Below are 18,599 nucleotides of genomic sequence, written 5' to 3'. Positions count from 1 at the left end.
ATTGTGTGGTTTCCTATTTCTGCCTTTTCTCTCCCTTTTTAAATAATTATTGGAGTGCCATCTTGGTTAAGCGCTCACCTCTGTCTTGATAATAAGTGGTGTTCTTTTCCTAAGACTTGTCGAATAATTAATCAGGGAGGTGTATATATTTCTAGTGACTGAACTTGCTTGACATATTAGTGCCAGTGTATTTTTACAAGTGTTTTTAAATAAAGAATTATATTCTTTTATACCAAAGCTTTGGTCAGTGTTTGCTTGTGCTACTGTATTTTTTTACCTAATGTGTATACTCTATATACTGCCTAACTCTTCTTGAGAGAAGTCCGACTGCTCAGCCGCAGTTAGCAGATAAATCTGGGTGGTGCAGACTGCTACCAATTGGGTTTACTGCTAACACCTGTAGTCTTAAACTTTTTGCAGTGGTCCCTAGGGGAACTGTACAGGTTTCTGCCTAACACCGTCAGAATCAGGACATTCTTTCCTCGCACAATCGGCAGAAAAGACTTCAGAGCAAGCCTGACGGCCCTCAGCTCCAACAGATTGATATGGAGTCGGGACTCCGACGGAGAACAACGACCGCTGACTCAACTCGTTGGCATAAGCTCCCCATCTCGTGAGGGATGCGTCCGTCACGATCGTCGACTCCGGCCAGGGTAGCCAGAATGGAGCCCCCCTCATCAGATTGCCTTTGACGGCCCACCACAGAAGATCCTGAGCGACCGAGGGCGGCTCCTGAACGGGGTCCGACATCCTGCCAGAGGACTGTAACCACTGCCTCTTGAGAGCCCATTGCAGAGATCTCATCCACAACCTGGCCTCTGGCACCAGAAAAATCAAGATGCCATGAGGCCAAGCAACCTCAAGAACTCGAACGCTGGGAGACTGAGCATGTTGAAACTTGTGCGCCATCTGCTGAATGTGGTGAGCCCTCACCTGGGGAGGGAAACACTGCCCAAGGGATGTGTCGAGCACCGCTCCGATGTACTGGAGCCGCTGTGTTGGCGTCAAGTGGGACTTCAAGTTGAGGGAGAAGCCCAGCTTGTGAAGGGAGTGGCAGGTGACGGACAGATGATCCAGGACTTGCTCGAGAGAGCGCGCCCTGATCAACCAATCGTCCACATAGGGATAGACGTGAATCCCCCTTTCCTGAGATACGCCGCCACCACCACCACCATGAGCTTGGTGAAACTGAAAGTGCGAGTCGCCAACCGCGAACCTCAGGTACTTCGTGTGCTTGGGACGGATCGGCACATGAAATTAAGCATCCTTGAGGTCGAGAGACACTAACCAGTCCTGAAGTTGAAGGGCCTGGAGGACTTGAGAAAGAGTAACCATCTTGAACTTGTCCTTCCTGAGGAGCTTGTTCAAACCGTGCAAGTCCATGATGGGTCTCAATCCTCTGTCTTTCTTTGAAATCAAAAAATAAGGGGAATACCATCTACAGGCATCAGTTCTATAGCGCCTTTTCTCCAGCTGGGATTGAATTTCCTGTGCAAGGAGCGGATCAGGACTCTTCAAAGAGAGGTTCCCTGGTGGACTGTCGTGAGGCCTCTGCCGGAAACGAAGACAGTAGCGGTGGGCTATGATCTCCAGAACCCATACATCTGAAGTAATGGCACGCCATTCTACAAGATGCTGCGCCAGCCTTCACCCAACCGAAGAAGCATGGGCCTCATGACTGAGCTGCTGCGGCAGTGCCTGAGGGCAAAGAGGCAACTGCTCACATGGCGTTGGCACCTCGAGTACCTTGTTTTCCACCTCTGGCACTCCCATGGTTGCCCCTTTGACTAGCAGCTCCTCTCGATTTACTAAAGGACGAGTAATATAGAAAGGAACCTCCCCTCCATTGCTGTCCCCTAGGACGAAAAGGCAGAGGTTGGTGGACTGCAGCGCCCAACAACTTCGCTGCAGCTTTGGAGGTCTGCAACCTAAGACTCTCGTCAGCCTTGCTACCAAAAAGATGTTCTCCATCAAAGGGTATGTTGAGGAAGCGGGCCTGCACATCAGGAGCAAAACCAGACTTCTGCAACCACGCAAACCTGCGTATTACGGTGCTCGCCGCCATGGACCGGCTGACGCAATCAACCATGTCCAGACCCGACTGAACGAATTCGCACATGGCATCCTTGCCATCCTGCACGATAGCAACGAAACCATCCCGTTCAGGAATATGATCAGCCGCTAGGGCAATACAGTTCCACAGAGTGTGCGTGAAACAAGACAAGGCACAAACGGAGTTGGCAGCCTGAAGCACCATACCCCCAGAAGAAAATACCTTCTTAACCCAGCCGTCATATTGTTTGTCGTCCCTATCAGGAGGGATGGTAGGGTACGACGCCTGCTTTGCGGGGGCCGTAGCCGCCTGGACCACCAAACTTTCCGGAGTGGGGTGCATGGTCAAGTAGCAGGGGTCGCCATTGGCTGGGTGATATTTCTTCGGCAAGGACTTTTGCACTCTGCAAGACCATGTGGAATGGCAGCACGGGGTCAGTTGGTGGACCATGGTCCAGGATATGAGTCAGGTCATCCTGCTGAAAAGTCTCGGGGGGGGGGGGGTGGCAGACCACCCCAGGTAATCCGTGACCCTTGACATCAGGCGCCGAGAAGAGTCGGCATGCGTGCCAGGCTCAGGCCTACCAAATGTTATGTTATTTTTCTTATACCGCGCCAAAGCCCGTAGGCATCCGGGCGCCGAGAGACAGAAGTTGGCGGCAACCAGTAAGGGAAGTGTACTATTAGAAGAGATGAGTCTTCAAAAGTTTCCGAAACACGAGCAAGTCCCCGGTTTTACGCAAGGTAGCTGGCAAGGCATTCCAGGCCTTGGCGCCTTGGATATGAAACGCTCTACCAAGCCCGCAGACTCGTTTCACGCGGTGGTGGGCTAATTGAAGATCTTCAGCTGATCTGAGTCTTCTTGTAGGTTGATAGATATTTATAACCCCAGCAGGATGACCTGACTCTTCTTTCAGGTAGCTAGGTGCAGACCCATAAATACATTTATGGCAAATGGTAAGTAGCTTAAACCGAATGCGGGCCTCTACAGGGAGCCAGTGTAGTTTTATTCTGGCAGCAGTGATCGGTTCAGAGTTTTTCATCTGAAAGATGATGCGGATGGCTTTGTTTTGTACTTTCTGAAGTTCATGGAGATCAGCTTTACTTGCCCCACATAAAAGTGCGTTACAGTAATCCACACGCGGTAAAATGAGAGCTCACAAGTTTAGTGCCATTTTCGATAGAGACAAGTGGGGCAACCTGTCTGAGCACTTTAAGATGGTAATTGGTGCTTCTTGAGATAGCTGTAACGTGAGCATCACAATCTAAGCTGCTCTCCATGTAAGTACCTAGAGTTTTTAACTTTCGGCACGACTTATGTCACTGCCATCAATCCTAAAGCCTGAGTACGCCTGGTCCAGTTTAGTTAATGCCTGGGTGGGTCCAAAGAGCATAAGCTCAGTTTTTGATGCATTTAGGCAGAGCCAATTGGTAGACATCCACTTTTTTATTAGTTGATACACCATGTCCACCAAATGTCAGTATCATGATTGCCAGTGATGTCAAGGACCAATTGAAAATCATCGGCATAGTTGCAGAAGAATTTGAAAAAGTTCTAAATCATAACAGAGGGGGAGAATATAGATATTAAACAATAGAGGGGAGAGACATGCCCCCTGTGGGACTCCACAAGTCAGTATTTGTGGTTCAGAGGCACAGTCCCCCCAGTATACCTGAGATTGTCGACCCTCTAAAAAAGATCTCAACCAAGCTATGGCATTTGCAGAGAGGGCCCCGACCGACTGCATTCTGTCAAAAAGGATGTTGTGATCAAGCAGATCGAAAGCGGCTGATAAGTCCAGCAGCATCAGCAGCCCCGACCTGCTTTCTTCCAGCTTAGAAAGCATAAAGGTCTGTAGATCTAAAAGAGCACTCTCAGTGCCATGATAACTTCTAAAGCCAGACTGCTTTGTGTGAAGTATATCAGCCGTTTGTACATGGTCCTGCAGTTGAATGGTTGCTATCTTATCTATGAGTTTGATCCACCTCCGGAGAGGCGTCGAGCCCACTGGCGTCAGGCAATGACTGGCGCAGCTCCTCAAGCTGGCTATGACCAGAAACAATGTCATCAGGGACCTCTGCAGGAACCACCCCTTCCTCAGACCCCTCATCCACCTCAGAAATATAATCCAGAGGCTGGAATGAGGGAACCGAAAAAGGAACAAAGACATGTTTTAGCTTAGCTAGAGCTTTGCTAAGGGGATCCCCCGTACCACGAGGCATCCCCGACAAAACCGCCTCGAAAGGCGTCGATGGAATCGGCATCGAGCGCGGAGCCCAGAGCGTGTCTCTCGACAGCCTGGGCGCCGATGGCGTCGACGACTTTCTCGAGGCCCCGCCTCCGAGGGAGTCCGTCGACGACCTCAGCGCCGCCAGCGTCGATGTCTTCCTCGAAGACATCACAGGTGCACACGGTCTCGATGGCGTCGAGGACCGGGACCTGGAACGGGCATGTCTAGAGCGACCATCCTTGTCCGACCGGGACCTCGAAGGCACCCAGGGGTCGCGACGACTGCTCGAGCCTGAAGGTGGAAGAGCGGTGTCTCTAACACGCCCACGACCGGCATCCTCCGACGGGGCGGACGGACCGGAGTCCTGCGATTGAAAAAAATTGCCAACATCTCCTTTCGGAAGGTATACCATTCCTCAGGAGTGGAATGCTTGTTGGGACAAGCAACCCGCCGACAGACGGAGTCCTCGAAAGAGGACGGGGAAGGCGACCGGTGACAGTGCTTCCTGGAGTGCCTCGAAGAGGCAGAGGAATGGTGGAACCGACTCCCAGACCGAGAAACCCCAGACTCCCAACGACGATGATGATGCAGAGAGTCCCTCGAATCATCCGTCGAAAGACCAATGGATCGTGACTTCCGGGGCTTGGCCACCTTACCGACCGACCGCAGCTTCTCACGCTCCCGCAAGGCCTTCGATGTGAGCGATTGGCAGTCGACACAGTCATCCGTATCATGGTCCTCCCCGAGGCACCAGAGCAAGCATTGTGCGTATTCATCAGCAACATCTTGGACCCGCACACCCGACACTTCTTAAACCCGTACCGCGGGGTGGAAGAAGCCAAAGACGACATTCGATGTGGCAATGAAGAAAGTTTCGAAGAACCAAAAGAATAGGATTCAGTAGAATCGAGACGAGCCGAGATCTCCGAAGCGAACATGTTCACAGAAAAAATGCAACTGAAGCTACGGGCGTCGTGCGTCGTCCTTATAACATCCGGTGGCATCGGCTTGACGGAGGCCCTCGAGGACAGCGTAGACGCAGGACGCCGAAAGATTTTCCGAAGCAGCACAGCTGTGGCGATTACGATCATAGATATGGAATACATCGGAGGACCCAATCCCCTCGAAATGCTGTTTTCTACGACAGGAACTTCAACGGTGCCGAATGCAGAGGCACGAATGGCGGCCCCATGAGCCTGCTCAGCACCACGTTGAGCTCCCACGCCGGGGCCGGGGCCTTCCCTGGCGGGAAAGAACGGAACAGTCCTTTCATAAACTCCTTCACCAGGCGATGAGACCACAGATTATCGTCCCGTAGTTCTGGTGTAGCGGGAGATCGCCTTGGCCAGCGACAGCAGGTACGGCAGCACTCGAGGGGCTGTAATTCGCAGGGGGTTAATCTTCTGTGCACGACACCAGACAGAGAACCTCTTCCATTTGTGTCCATAGCACTTGAGAGTTGAGAACACCCTGGCCTTTCAAGCATTGCCTTGCAGTCCGCCGGGATATCATACCCTCCAAATTCTAGTGCTGCAGGAGCCAGGCCTGCAAGTTCAGTGAGCCCGGGTCGTGATGGAGGATGGCACCTCCTTCTCTGGAGAGAAGATCTACGTCCGTCGACAGTTTGACTGGGGGGGGGGGGGGGGGGACGCTGACAAATCCAGAAGGTCCAGGAACCAGATCTGCCTCAGCCACGTCGGTGCGACGAGGATCATCCTGCACCGGGATCTCTTGAGTTGGTTGACGAGTCACAGTAGCAATGGCAACGGGGGGCGGGGGGGAGGGTGACATTTACAGGAACAGGCCGTTCCAGGGAAAGGAGAAAGTATCCCCAATGCTCCTCGGCTGGGGAAACCTGCTGGCCAACCTCTTGCACTTGAAGTTAATCGCCTTCGCGAACAGGTTGATCTGGGGTTTGCCCCATCGTCAGAAAAGCTGATCCACTTGGCCTTGATGAAGTTCCCTGCTCAGCGAGACGGCGATGGTGTTCTTTATCCCTGCTAGGTGGAAAGGCACCAGAAACATCCCCTGGTCCACCGCCCAATGCCACAGATCCTGGGCCTCCTTGAATAGGGCCGGGGACATGGGTCCTCCCTGCTTCCGGATTTAGAACATCGTGGTGGTGTTGTCAGTGAAGATCCTCACCACCTTGCCCTTGAGGGACGGGAGAAACGACTTGACGGCCCGGAACACTGCTCTGAGCTCCAGGATATTGATGTGGAGTGACCTCTCCTCCGGGAGCCAAAGGCCTCTCGCGTGCAGATCTCCGGTGTGCGCTCCCCATCCTTCCAGGGAGACGTCCGTCACCGTCTCCTGGTGTGCTGGGGTCTGAAAGTCTGTGCCCACCGCGAGATGCGGGCGCCCCACCACCGAATTGCCTGGCGGAACATCTCATTGAGCGGGATCTTGTCTTCGAAGCTGCCCGCCGCTTGCATCCAACGGGCGTCGAGGAACTCCTGTAGGGGACACATCCGCAGCCTGCATAGGCGCACCAGGTAGATGCAAGAGGACATCATGCCGACAAGGGACTTGATGGACCTCACCCTGGCCACGTCCGTGGCCAGCAGACACTGCACCTTGCCCATGATGGCCGCCGCCCTTTCCTCCGACGGTGAAGCCAGTCGCGCCACTGTATCGAGCTTGGCTCCCAGAAACAGTGCGACCTGCGACGGAACCAGGTGTGATTTTGGGAAGTTGATGGAGAATCCCAGATCCGTGAGCAGTTGGACGGTCTTCGATTGTGTGCTCGACCGCAAGCTCCTTGTCCTTGCTCGGATGAGCCAATCGTCCAGGTAAAGGTAAACATGTACCCCCTGCAGGCGCAGCCACGCCGCCACTGGTGCCAGGCACTTGGTAAATACCCTGGGTGCCGACTTCAATCTGAATGGCAGGGCCTTGAATTGGTAGTGCCGTCTTTGAACTACAAATCTGAGAAACTTTTGGTGTCCTTTCAGGATGGGGAAGTAAGCCTCCTCCAAGTCCAACAACGATAGGAAGTCACCTGCCTCCCGCTGTCCCAGCACGTGCTGAGGGTGACCATCCGGAACTTCTGGGCCTTAATGTATTTGTTTAACCAGCGCAGGTCCAGGATGGGGCGCCAACCGCCTGTCTTCTTTCTGACAAGGAAGTACCTTGAGTATACTCCGGAGCCCCGGAGCCCCGGAGCCTCTTCGGGACAAGCTCAATGGCACCCTTCTTGAGCATCGCCCTTACTTCCAATAGCAGTTGAGGGACGTGAATTTCCTTCCTGGACACAGGAGGAATGTGGGGGCACATCTTTAGAAATTCGAGTTTGTGCCCATGGGCCAGGGCATCCAGCACCCAACGGTCGGTGGAGATGGACTCCCACACGCTGACGAAACTCGCCAGCTGGCTTCCCACCAGGGTACTTAGGTAGGGGCCAGACGCTATGGCCTTGCCACCTTGGCCTCCTTGGCGACTGCTACTGGATCCTCCTGACTTGCCACGCCCTCTGTAGGCCTCTTACGACGAGTAACAGCTGCCTGGCGTTATGTCGAGGCGCCACCGCCAAAACCTATGGAGGCACCTTGCTTGCCCTCCCGAGTTCTGAAAGGGCGGTCGTCGCTGCTGCAAAACTCATAAGGCCCGAGCAGTCTCTGTGTCGGCCTTGATGGCCTGAAGTGACTCATCCGTTTTCCCAAACAGGTTGTTCCCGTCGAAGGGCATGTCCAAAACTCTGGCCTGCACGTCCTGGTGGAAATCAGTCGCCTTGAGCCACCCCCGCAGTCGAAGGCAAACGCTGTTGCCCAACTGGCAGAAAACGGTGTCGGCGATATCCGTGGCCACCGTTATGGCGTGGTCTGACGCCACCTCGGCTTCTTGCAGGATCTCCAGGGCCTCCGCCCTCTTGTCGTCCGGGAGGAAGTCCAACAGGGGAGCGATATTGAACCATAACTCCCTGTCCTAGAGGGCCACAATTGCTAGGGCTTTGGCCGCCTTAATTGTCGTCGCCGCAGACGAGATGACTCGTCCCATGGCGTCCAGTTTCTTACCCTCGCCGTCCGGCGGGGAGGTCGAAGTTGAAGCCGTCGCCCCTGGTGCTTTCTTCTTGGCCGCCGCCGAGACGACCGAATCCGGAGTCGGCTGAGCCCTAAGGCACAAAGGGACGGAATCGGGGACCCGGTACTACTTCTCGTACAGGTCCCTCTTGACAGGCGTCGTGGACGGGGTCTTCAGGACAGCAAGTCCCTCGTCCCAGATGTCGTCAAGCAGCGGCACTGCGAGGACCGTCTTCCTCTTGGCCTCGCGACGCTGATGAAGGAAGCCTTCCTTCTTTTGCTGGAAAGGCGGGGGGGTGGACTCTCCTCCACTTGCCTGGGGGGGTTCCCCGACAGGCCCGGTTCTGCTGGGTCGTCCGTCAGGGTTAGAGGCAACCTCGTCCTTATCTCCGTGCATAAGATTTGGATTGCCATCAAAATGGCCGCCGAGCTGTCCAGAGGCTCGGGCACTGGTTGCGACGGGCATGATGGCCGCTCCTCCTCCATGGGAGTCTCGTCGGCGCCAGGGAAACTCTAGGCCCCAAGGTCGTCTCCACTGGTGTAGCCTCCATAGGCTTCACCAGGGGCACCACGACTCCCTCGATAGAGGCCTTAGCCGGGTGAAACAAAGCCTTCACCACACCTTGGGTGCGCTTGAGGCCTTCACCTTGGGAGGAGGGTCACCGCCTCGCTCCCCCTCGGCTGACTCCTTCGAGATTGACCGGGACTTCTCCAGAAGCTTACCCGGGTTCTCGGACTTGCTCTTCCCCGAGCCAGAGCGTTGGCTTGTGGTTGATGGCGTCGGTGAAAGTGCGCCCTGCCTGGCAGCCTAAGAGCCCGACCCTTCGGCGCTCCCGGTGCCCGCGGACTTGCAGTGCTTTGCCTTCTGTTGGGCCCCCGTCACCAGGGCACTCACAAAGGACTTAGAAGAGCGCTCAGACCTCTTCTCACCTGCTGGGCTCTTTCCTTCCAGCCAGTTGGTGAGGCAGCTCCGCCGATCCTTCATGGTCCGTTCCGACATGTTCTGGCAAAACGCACAGTCCTTCTTCCATGTGTGTTTTGTCTCCATGAAGGCAGTAGAGACCTCGAATGCTCGTCCTCCTTGAAAACATTGTGTAATTCGCATCCAGGGCAGTTCTTGAACAGCTTGGATCCGGGCGTTGAGCTTCCCTTGTCCTGGGCCATGTCCACGAGGTAGGCCTCAGATCTTCTGGAATCCTCCAAGAAGCGAAACTCGACGAAAACTTTGCCCTTGAGGGGCATAAGAAAATCCAAAACGTGTCCCTGTTGATCAGAAGTAGAAACGGTGGAGCTTGAGGCTCAATTGACCGAAAAAATTAGATTAAACTCTTTGAAAAATCGCAAAACGCAGAAAAAGCTTGAGAGCTAAAGCATGAGGACTCCCAACACTTGAACGTGCGGTAAAAATCTGAGGATGGCTGCCAGGGGAGGGGCTTAGGAGGAGGGCAGTATGACCCAGAGACCAGTGATTGGTTACTACTAAGAAAGACAGATCAGAAACTAAACTGATACTGATTTTTTCTTTACTGAGGATTCCCAGCCTGACTACGGGGAATATTCATGAGCATGTGAATCCATGCCAGACCCCATGCTGGAGAACGATCCCACCTCATCCGGTGGGGACCCCCTATGTGGAGCATCCAAATGTGGCTGTGCACTGCGACCATGTCCTCGTCATCCATCATCGTGGCCATATCTATTCTCATACCCCTATCTGGGTCTGTTGGGGGAGAAGGGGCCCTATGCAGTAGAGGTTGAAATGGGGGAGTTGGATGAAGCTTTCTCTTCTTCGCTGGAGGCAGATGGGGACCACAGGTACCGGAACCAAAGGCATCCTCATCTGATCTCTGACACCAAGGTGTGCATGTCCCTCGGTTGAGAAGGCAGAACAGGAAAACTAAGCCCTGCGCCGTCATTATCTTCAACATCCTTGTGGACCGCATGTAAGGACTCTTGATCTTCATCCGTGGACGAGACGTCCATGGTTTGGGCGTCGGCCTAAGAGGGCAGTTTAAGGGCCTCCTCCTCACCTGTTTTCCCCCCACTAAGGGTCTTGAACGGAGGCCTGGCCCAGTTTCACCCCTTCTGGCGTGCCTGCAGACTTTGTCAAGGATCAGCACCCTTAGCTGTCCTGTTAGTAGTAATCGTCGACCGAGTCGCCGACAAGGTCTTAGCCTGTGCTGGTTGAGCCTGCTTCGGCTCCTCAGCCTTCTCCTCCATCCACAGCTTCAGAATTCTCATGTAGTTTAGCCAGGGTAGATGACTTCCTCTTTGAAGAGGCGTTTGATGGTAGGCGGAAAATGGAGGTGGAAGATGATGCTGATCGTGCCCGGTGGACTCGAACTTGCGGCTCTTGGACTGATCTTGGGCCCCCGCAGATGAGGCGCCCTCAAAGGACTTCGAGCGCTCCTCAGACCCGTCGGGCCTGTGTATGGCATGACCCTGCTGGGAGCATGAGCCAGAGGCCTTGGCGCTAAGCCATGCCACCATCCTACTAAACCGGTCCTTCGTTTTCTTGGAGAAACCAAGGCATATCTCGCACTCTACTTCCTTGAGGTTCCCTATCCCGCATTTGGTGCAGGGCATGAAGAGGGACCTTCCTTCCCTCCTCCTGTGTCATGGTCGGAGGGCACGAAGTAGGTCCAAGAGGCCTTGTAGAATCTTCGCCCTTGAGGGGCGTGGAACTTCAACAATGGTTCCCCGTGTCGGCAGACAAAGAAGAGCACACAGGCTTCTTTGAAACAAAAATAGAACTTTTTCTGTTGAAAACACGAAAAAAAAACATACAAATAGCTCAGAGAGCAAACTCGAGGACTCCCAACACTGAAGCATGTGATCAAAAATCTGAAGATGGCTGCCAGAGGAGGGACTTAGGGAGAGGACCGTCATTGGACGGGGAAGTATGACCCAAAGGCCAGTGATTGGTTTAAAGGAGAAACAAAGTTTAAGTGAAAGTGAAACTTTTCTTTTACTGAACATTCCCAGCCTGACGGGGAATATTCATGAGCATGTGAATCCATGCCAGACCCCATGCTGGAGAATATCCATTTCAATGGTTCATACAAAATGGACACAAAGTGAAAGGGCCCTCTCTGAAAGCTCCTGCTGTTGCTCCTGCCTATAGGGTGATGCCCAACACCCAATAGCTGGTTTTAGCTCCTGCTCATTGAATCTCAATTTTGAACTCTGTTTTAAGGAGAGTAATATGGGTTTTATGCACGGGTGAATTAGGGATTCAAGCCTCTGCATACTCCCAAGATCAGACTTTTGGGAGGTACGAGTGGTCCGACATAGCTCTTCTTGACACTTATTTCTACTGTCATTACACAAATTCACTGTGAAAAAAAAACAGGATGAATGTTCAGCATTTGGCCGCAAAGTATATTCCCCCCCCCCCCCCGAAACGGCCACTACTACAGCAATGAGCCAGATGATACCCCATGACTCCACATACAATCCCACTGACATGTCATGAAACAGTAGCAGACACACTTACCAATGTGCGGGGCAACAGAAAGTGCCTGATAGTAAAACCGCTCTGCCAGATGCTCTGTGTCAACACCAGCCAACTCATTTTGATAGCGAGCTGAAAATAAAGAAAACCTAGTTAAGGCAAAAACTAAAAGGGGACAGGCTTTTGGGACCTACATCTGTGCAAATAATCATCAAGACTAATCTTCAACGAAAGGCCAGCAGTGAGGTTAATTAGCTTCCATATAGAGTAATAAAGTATTTGTATTTACAGGTCTTATTCATCTTTCGAAAATTCCAAAAGTGTTTACCCTGTATGTATGTGATCATTTGGCAAATAATATTTACTCCATATTAAGCAAGAGATGCAGTTTAACCACTGATCCATGTGAAGCACCACTAAAATCCCACCTTTAAGCCCCAGAACTTTATTTGAAAAGAAACATTACTTCCTAGGAAGTAACATTACTATGAATAAAGTAGGACTTTCGCTTATTTTAGCAAAACAATTCATGTAATGAGGATCCAAGTTATGAGTTGCACCACTGGCTCCCAATCGTTCTCCAATTGTCTTAGTTGAGGTGGGCAGTCATAATGTCGACAGTCAAAATGTCGACAGTCAAAATTTCGAAAAATAAATGTCGAAAAAAATAATGTCGACAAACAAAAATGTCGACATTTTTTCGAAATTTTGTATTTATTGTATGAATAAATAAATAAATATATATAACTAAGATGTGTTGGGTATGAGGGGTGGGGGGTGTGGGGGGGTTGGCAGGGGGTCTTTGGTGAGAGGGGATTGGGGGGGACCCCCTCCAATAGTAAATGATACTCTTTTTGGTTATTTATTTATTGAAAAAATAAATAAATATATAATTAGAATGTGTTGAGTATGAGGGGTGAGAGGGTGGTTGGGAGGGGTGTGGGGGGGGAGTGGCAGGGGGGTGTTGGGTGAGGTGTTGATAGTTCTAAGTTCTAAAAAATTACTTTTTCCATTACAAGTATAGGATATCGACATTATGGTTTTCGAAAAAAAAATTGACATTTTTGTTTGTCGACATTTTTTTTTCGACATTATGACTATAAACCCTTAGTTGATACTCTTCTGTGCACCAAAAGATCTTCTGGTGTCCAGATAGAGCCCCAGTCTTTTTGAACACTAGTTGGCAAGTTTCTGGACCACGCATTCATTTTTGATTCAATTAGCACTTGTGGCAACCTTAACGTATTACACTGCACAGCTTTTCAGTCAGATGTTTATTCAGCATCTCCGTTGTTTCTAAAATACTGGGACTTGAACCACACTCCGAAGCATTGCAGAAAAATCATTTAGGGACAGGTGAATTCAGGTTAGCATTTGAAAAGTTTTAATCCGTCCCCAGGAAAATTATGGATTTCGATTAGGATTTAAATTAATTTGACTTCTTGATAAAACATACTACAAAGGCCTAAAATCAGCACGCCCAGTGCAATGCACAAGGGTTTTTAGTTGCAAAAACAAAAAGAAATGTAGATTTTCTTTTTCATAAAACAATACACCAATTTACACAAATCTTAACATTTATTTTCAATTCTAGGCGTATGCATTCTGTCAGGCCTGGGTACGTTTTATTCTAGATGTGGGGTCATTCTAAGTAGCAAAACTGTACTGAAAAAAGTTGTATCAAATTAGGTGTGATACAGATTAATAACTTGTATCTGTGCTTCTTGTCCAATTTGGGAAGAGATTAGGAAAAGGGGACGTGACAAGGCAAACAGAATAGAAAAATAGCACACATGAATTGAAAAAGCAACAAAGCCCTCTCCCAACAACCCAATACAGGACCATAAAAGCCCAACATTACTGATGGTTATCCGACAGACCAGCCTATTTCAACATGAAAACCTAGCAGATAAACACGTTTTGCACAACAGAATTAGAGATGGGTACCGATCAGGTAGGGGGATGTATTCCAACAAGGGATTCTGAATAACTAATGTCCAACACCACATGCAAAGCTTGAGTGGGTTATGTATTTTGTATTTATATTTATTCATTTGTATTGCGCGCCAGACCCGAGGGTAAGGGGACGCAGGAGCAGTAAGGTTATTCTCAGCTTGGTTACAGTGCTGTACAATATTTTACAGTGAATGCATAGATTCATACAGTTGCGATATACAGTTTTCAAATGTACATATTTGATGTCACCCACAAATCCAAAGTGCTAGACACACATCTAGTTGATGCTACTGATAAACAATTTTATTTTGTATATGCAACACCTCAACACGAATAGACTGCACCTCCTCTCCCGCAGTGGTGTAGGGGGGCAGATTGACAGAAATGCACACAAAATGAAAAGATAGCAGGCTTCTTCCCACCTCACCATGTAGCCAAGCCCACAATAGATAACATTATGTTTCCATCTGCAGTGATGTCACCACACTGGATTATTAATTTCAAAATCCTCTATAATGCTACAATAAAAGGAAATAGCAATCAGAAAAGGAAGTAGCTGCTTACACAACAAAAGCCAGTATAGTGACTGCCATCTGAAACTGTACATATATGCAATTACACCCTAAAAAGAAAATGTTGCATGTCTTAATTCATTCCAACATAACATTTGAATGTTAGCTGTAGATTTCCAAATCGAGAATGTTTTCCAAGTAAACTGGAAACAGGCCAGGGAGTTTTTACTTTGTCCATGCAAACGTGAGCATTGGAATTTTTACATTTAAACTCTACATCAACTATGCATAACAGCACGTTTGTCATTAGTTGAATCTTCTACCTCAGATTAAACAACTTTACTGTTTGATTGAAAATAACCAGATCATGCAACAACTATTTTAACTAAATGGAATGTGCAAAGGCACAAGTGTACAATCTTAAGCATGTATTCAGAATTATTTTGTACTCTTTAAAATAAGTGCTCTATCAAATCCCATTTTACCACTGAAGTTTTAGTAACACCAACATGGGCAGTTTCTTTAGAAGCAACGCTCGTTAATGAGATGTGTGAAGGCCAACATGTGATGTTTGATTAATTAGGAGTAAATAGGATCTTTTTGGCTTTATTAACATAGCAATTCCTTTATTTCCATCACAGTTTGTTGCAGGGTTTGTGGATATGATGCGTGTCACTATATCAGTAGTGCTTGAATCATTTTGTAGGACAGGTGGTCAGCAATTATTACATTTGACTTTAGGAGCAATGCATTTGTCATAACTACACATTATTTTCTACATCAAATAGTTCTAAACAAGCCAAGTGGGTTTGGAAGAGACTGCACTTTCATGACCTATTGTAAGCTTCTCAACACAACATTTGCTTAACTAAACACACAAATTAAGTTGAACTTTGTTTAATGTGGTTTATTCAATCTTCCAGTGAGAAGTTAATAAATGTACTTAACAGGTTACAGATTGTCATCTGTACACACTGGTCTTCAAGAAAATATGATGCCATAAGGTTCACGGGTCAAGTGAATTTGAAGCTTTTTAGACGTTTGCCAGTAGAAAGGTGAAAAAAAAAGAAATCAGGATTTGTGAAGACACGGACTGGGCTAAACCAGCCGCTCAAGCACATCTTCTAGGATCATCAGTCTTTGCCGAATGATTTTACTTGCACCATATACATGTTACAACAGAAGGTGCTACTACTGACTAAATGCAAATATGGTTCTCTTTTGCTAGAAACTCTTGCAGGGACATAGAAGGGTTTAGTTTCCCAAACGTGAACATTTGCAGAATAGGTCGGATTGAGAATTGTTTTTTAGTCCCTTTAAATGTGTGTCACTCATTTTAGCTGTAAACCTGCTTCATTAGAACTAATGTTGCAGGATATAAAGGCAATTCCAACTTTCTCTCCTGAGGAAAATCAAGTCTTTCATAACAGAAAACTACTTCAGATCTACTATTCAAAGCCATGGTCTTCTCCAACCTGATGGTGGCAATGCCCTTTTAGAAGGCCTCCTGGACACTACCCCGTTAAGCCCGATGTGTCTTGCATGCTGCAGGACTTGAGGACTGTGCAAATTCGTCCACAATACTGAGCCTCCTTGAACTACACTGGTTCTCCACTGCAAGCCTGTATCATCTTCAAATCCTGCTGAATCAGTTACAAGGCTGTCACCCTTAAGTGCCAAAGCTACCTCACGGAGAAACTCTGCATCTGGGGCCTACGATCGACCAGAAGTAAGGACATGTACAGACTAACCTGGCTGTTGCAGAAAGAAAATGACCAGAAGGCAGGCTTACACTATTTATGCCACTCTTCCCCATAAAGAGTAGACTTGCCCCCTTGCTTTCACAGTTCAGGGAAGAGCTCAAGACCTACCTCTTCAAGGAATGGCTCCTCCCTAACCCATAAATCCACACACCCTCCACACCATACCGGAAACTGGATGATCTGTCCCCCACTCTTTCCTCCCTGGGTTACTTTTAGATCCTTGGCTACCAATTGCTCACCTTCCAGTCATCTCCCCGCTCCGTTTCTTAGCTTTCTTCACTATGTTCTTCCCGAACTATGATTATAAAGCACTTTGCTGTGTCCAGAAACTAAGTTTGCGCTCAATAAATGCCTTAATATTAACAATGAAAAAAGTATACTTGGTTATTTTTCAGTGTACACTGACTAATATTTGGATGTCGTCCCTTCTCCCGTAAGCGGAGCCCCTCTTCAAGATGCCAGGGAGTTGAGGCCGCCAACAGGTAATGCCTGTGGAGATGGTATTCAATGGGAGGATCTCATGGGGAAGGATCCCCTATGGGACTAGGGACGAAGATCTGAAGAGAATGCAGTATCCGCATAACATTTACACCTCTCCTTCAACCCCAGTCTCTCCATCCCTGCCCTCCTATCCCATGTACTTGTCTACCCGTAATAGTACTGGGACTATTAAAAACCCATCCAACCCAAGTACTGGGACAAAAAAGCACCAACAAAACCCTCATCGGACAGGGGAAGACATCAAAGATAGAACACAGTATTCCCCAATCCGTTCACCTCCTCCCTCCTATGCCTTCTACTTTTTGTGGGACTCACTGTCATCCAATGCCTCAATATAAATTATTGTAGAAATCCAAGTCCCATGGGTACACAAACTACTCACCCGAAGAACAACATGACTTTCCTTACTGAAAACCAACAGAATAACGACATGAGGAAGATGGCGAACACCATGAAGATTTGCTGCAGAACCGCAGGGTGCAGTCTAGACATTATGAACCCTTTGATTCGGGAATAACTATAAAAATAGAGGAAGGGCTCAAGCAGGCGTCAGTCCCTCCCCGGAGATGCTATGAGCGGGAAGCAGGTCTGGAGTACACAAGAGACACCAGGAGCAACAGCAACGGACTCAGGGAGGTGAATGCTACTCACCTAATCGCAGGGGCCACAGGAGAAAGGTCAGCTGGTCCATCCTACATTAGGGATGTCACAGTATTTATTTTTTGACAGTAGGATAACCTTCATGTGAAATGACAGTATACCGTGGTTACCGCGGTATAGCACACGCGTGTGTTTAACCATTATCTTAAATAATATTTTGTCGTCAGGGAAAGTCACATTTTCACCAAGACACAAAACACAAAAAAGAGACGCCACCAAGAGGTTTCCATAGTTCTTATTACATACATTTATTTTACTTTAACTCAGCAGAGGGAGGTTGTGGCGGTCCAACTTAACTTCTGATACAATTTACAACCTTTATAGACATTGAGAGGTTGGAGATCAAGAAATGTGGAGTTTGACAGTCAAAAAAGCAAGGCTTCGACCTACAAGTAGTGTAGTAGAAGTCACTTATGTCTCATTCGCACTAATGGGAATTAGACCGATCAATATTAAGAAAACAAATCTCAAAGTAGTACTGGCATGCCATACAAAGTAGATTGTAGACCATAACAATTGTACCTATAAGGTCATGCCACAGTAATACACAACTAGACTGGTTGCACCAAAATGCCAGTGTAGCCATGAAATAGCAGACGCCATGCCCACATCATTATGGATGCCCATTAAAAAAGAAAATGAGGTCTTGTCTCAGTAATAAGAGACTAGACTGACTGTACCAAAATGCTATTGTAGTCACATTCACATAACGCACATGCCGGAGAAAAACGAAGTGCACAGCCCCTACCCTTGGATGTGAAAAGGGACACAATGTCCTATGTTGGCTCGCATCCGTGAGGAGGAGACTAATGTGAGCATTTGAATTTGCTGAGGCAGATGGGCGATGGAAGTCTTGAAAATAGAAGCTTTCAAGCTCCACTCCCTGGTCCACCGTGATGTTGTTGCCCCACCCCCCTCCCTGTGTCCCCATAATATTCATTGTACCCCTCACGCTCCCCCTTCTGACCCCTCATGTCCCGTCCCCCCCCTGCTTTTCCAGCTCTCTTCTTTCCCGCTTCCCCCTTTCCCATCTTACATCCTCCCTGCCCCCTACACCTATTCACTGCAGGAGTTGTCTTGATTCACTATGGTTTCACCATCACCGACCTGTTGTCAATGCTTTGATTTGGCTTTATGGCCACATTGACGTGGTGCTTCACCTGCTCAACTCTCACGCTGGACCTCCCCTGGATATCGTCCTCAGGGTGGCCCTGAATCATGCTGTGCCCTTTGTCTTCTTGATTCCTTGCCTACATTCTCTGTTCCCTGCATCATTCTGTGTTTTACTGACCTCTGCAACTCTATTCGCTCTCCCCTCTGCTTCTCTGCTCTTTTTTCACAGTTAATTCTCCGTTCTCTCCCTTCTCCTCCCGCCCTCCCTTACTTTTTTCTATGCACTTACTAACCTAATTGTCCCTGGACCTAGTATGATAGCAACACATGTTTGTCTC

General features: G+C 49.0%; 1 protein-coding gene across 1 annotated transcript in view; it reads right to left on the bottom strand.

Annotated features, from left to right (window-relative positions):
• SMG5 (SMG5 nonsense mediated mRNA decay factor) overlaps positions 1-18,599 on the bottom strand; it is a 1,109,458-nt gene that overhangs the window by 791,507 nt on the left and 299,352 nt on the right. Inside the window, exon 6 of the mRNA XM_069607113.1 lies at positions 11,799-11,888. Coding sequence (XP_069463214.1) covers positions 11,799-11,888 — 90 coding nt within the window. The remainder of the gene's footprint in view (positions 1-11,798; positions 11,889-18,599) is intronic.

This window comes from Ambystoma mexicanum, chromosome 1p (genome assembly GCF_040938575.1).
Source record: "Ambystoma mexicanum isolate Mex_15411 chromosome 1p, UKY_AmexF1_1, whole genome shotgun sequence".
In the NCBI taxonomy this organism is placed as follows: Eukaryota; Metazoa; Chordata; class Amphibia; order Caudata; family Ambystomatidae; genus Ambystoma; species Ambystoma mexicanum.
Note: the sequence above shows the minus strand (reverse complement) of the source record. Positions and strands in the feature narration are given on the sequence as shown.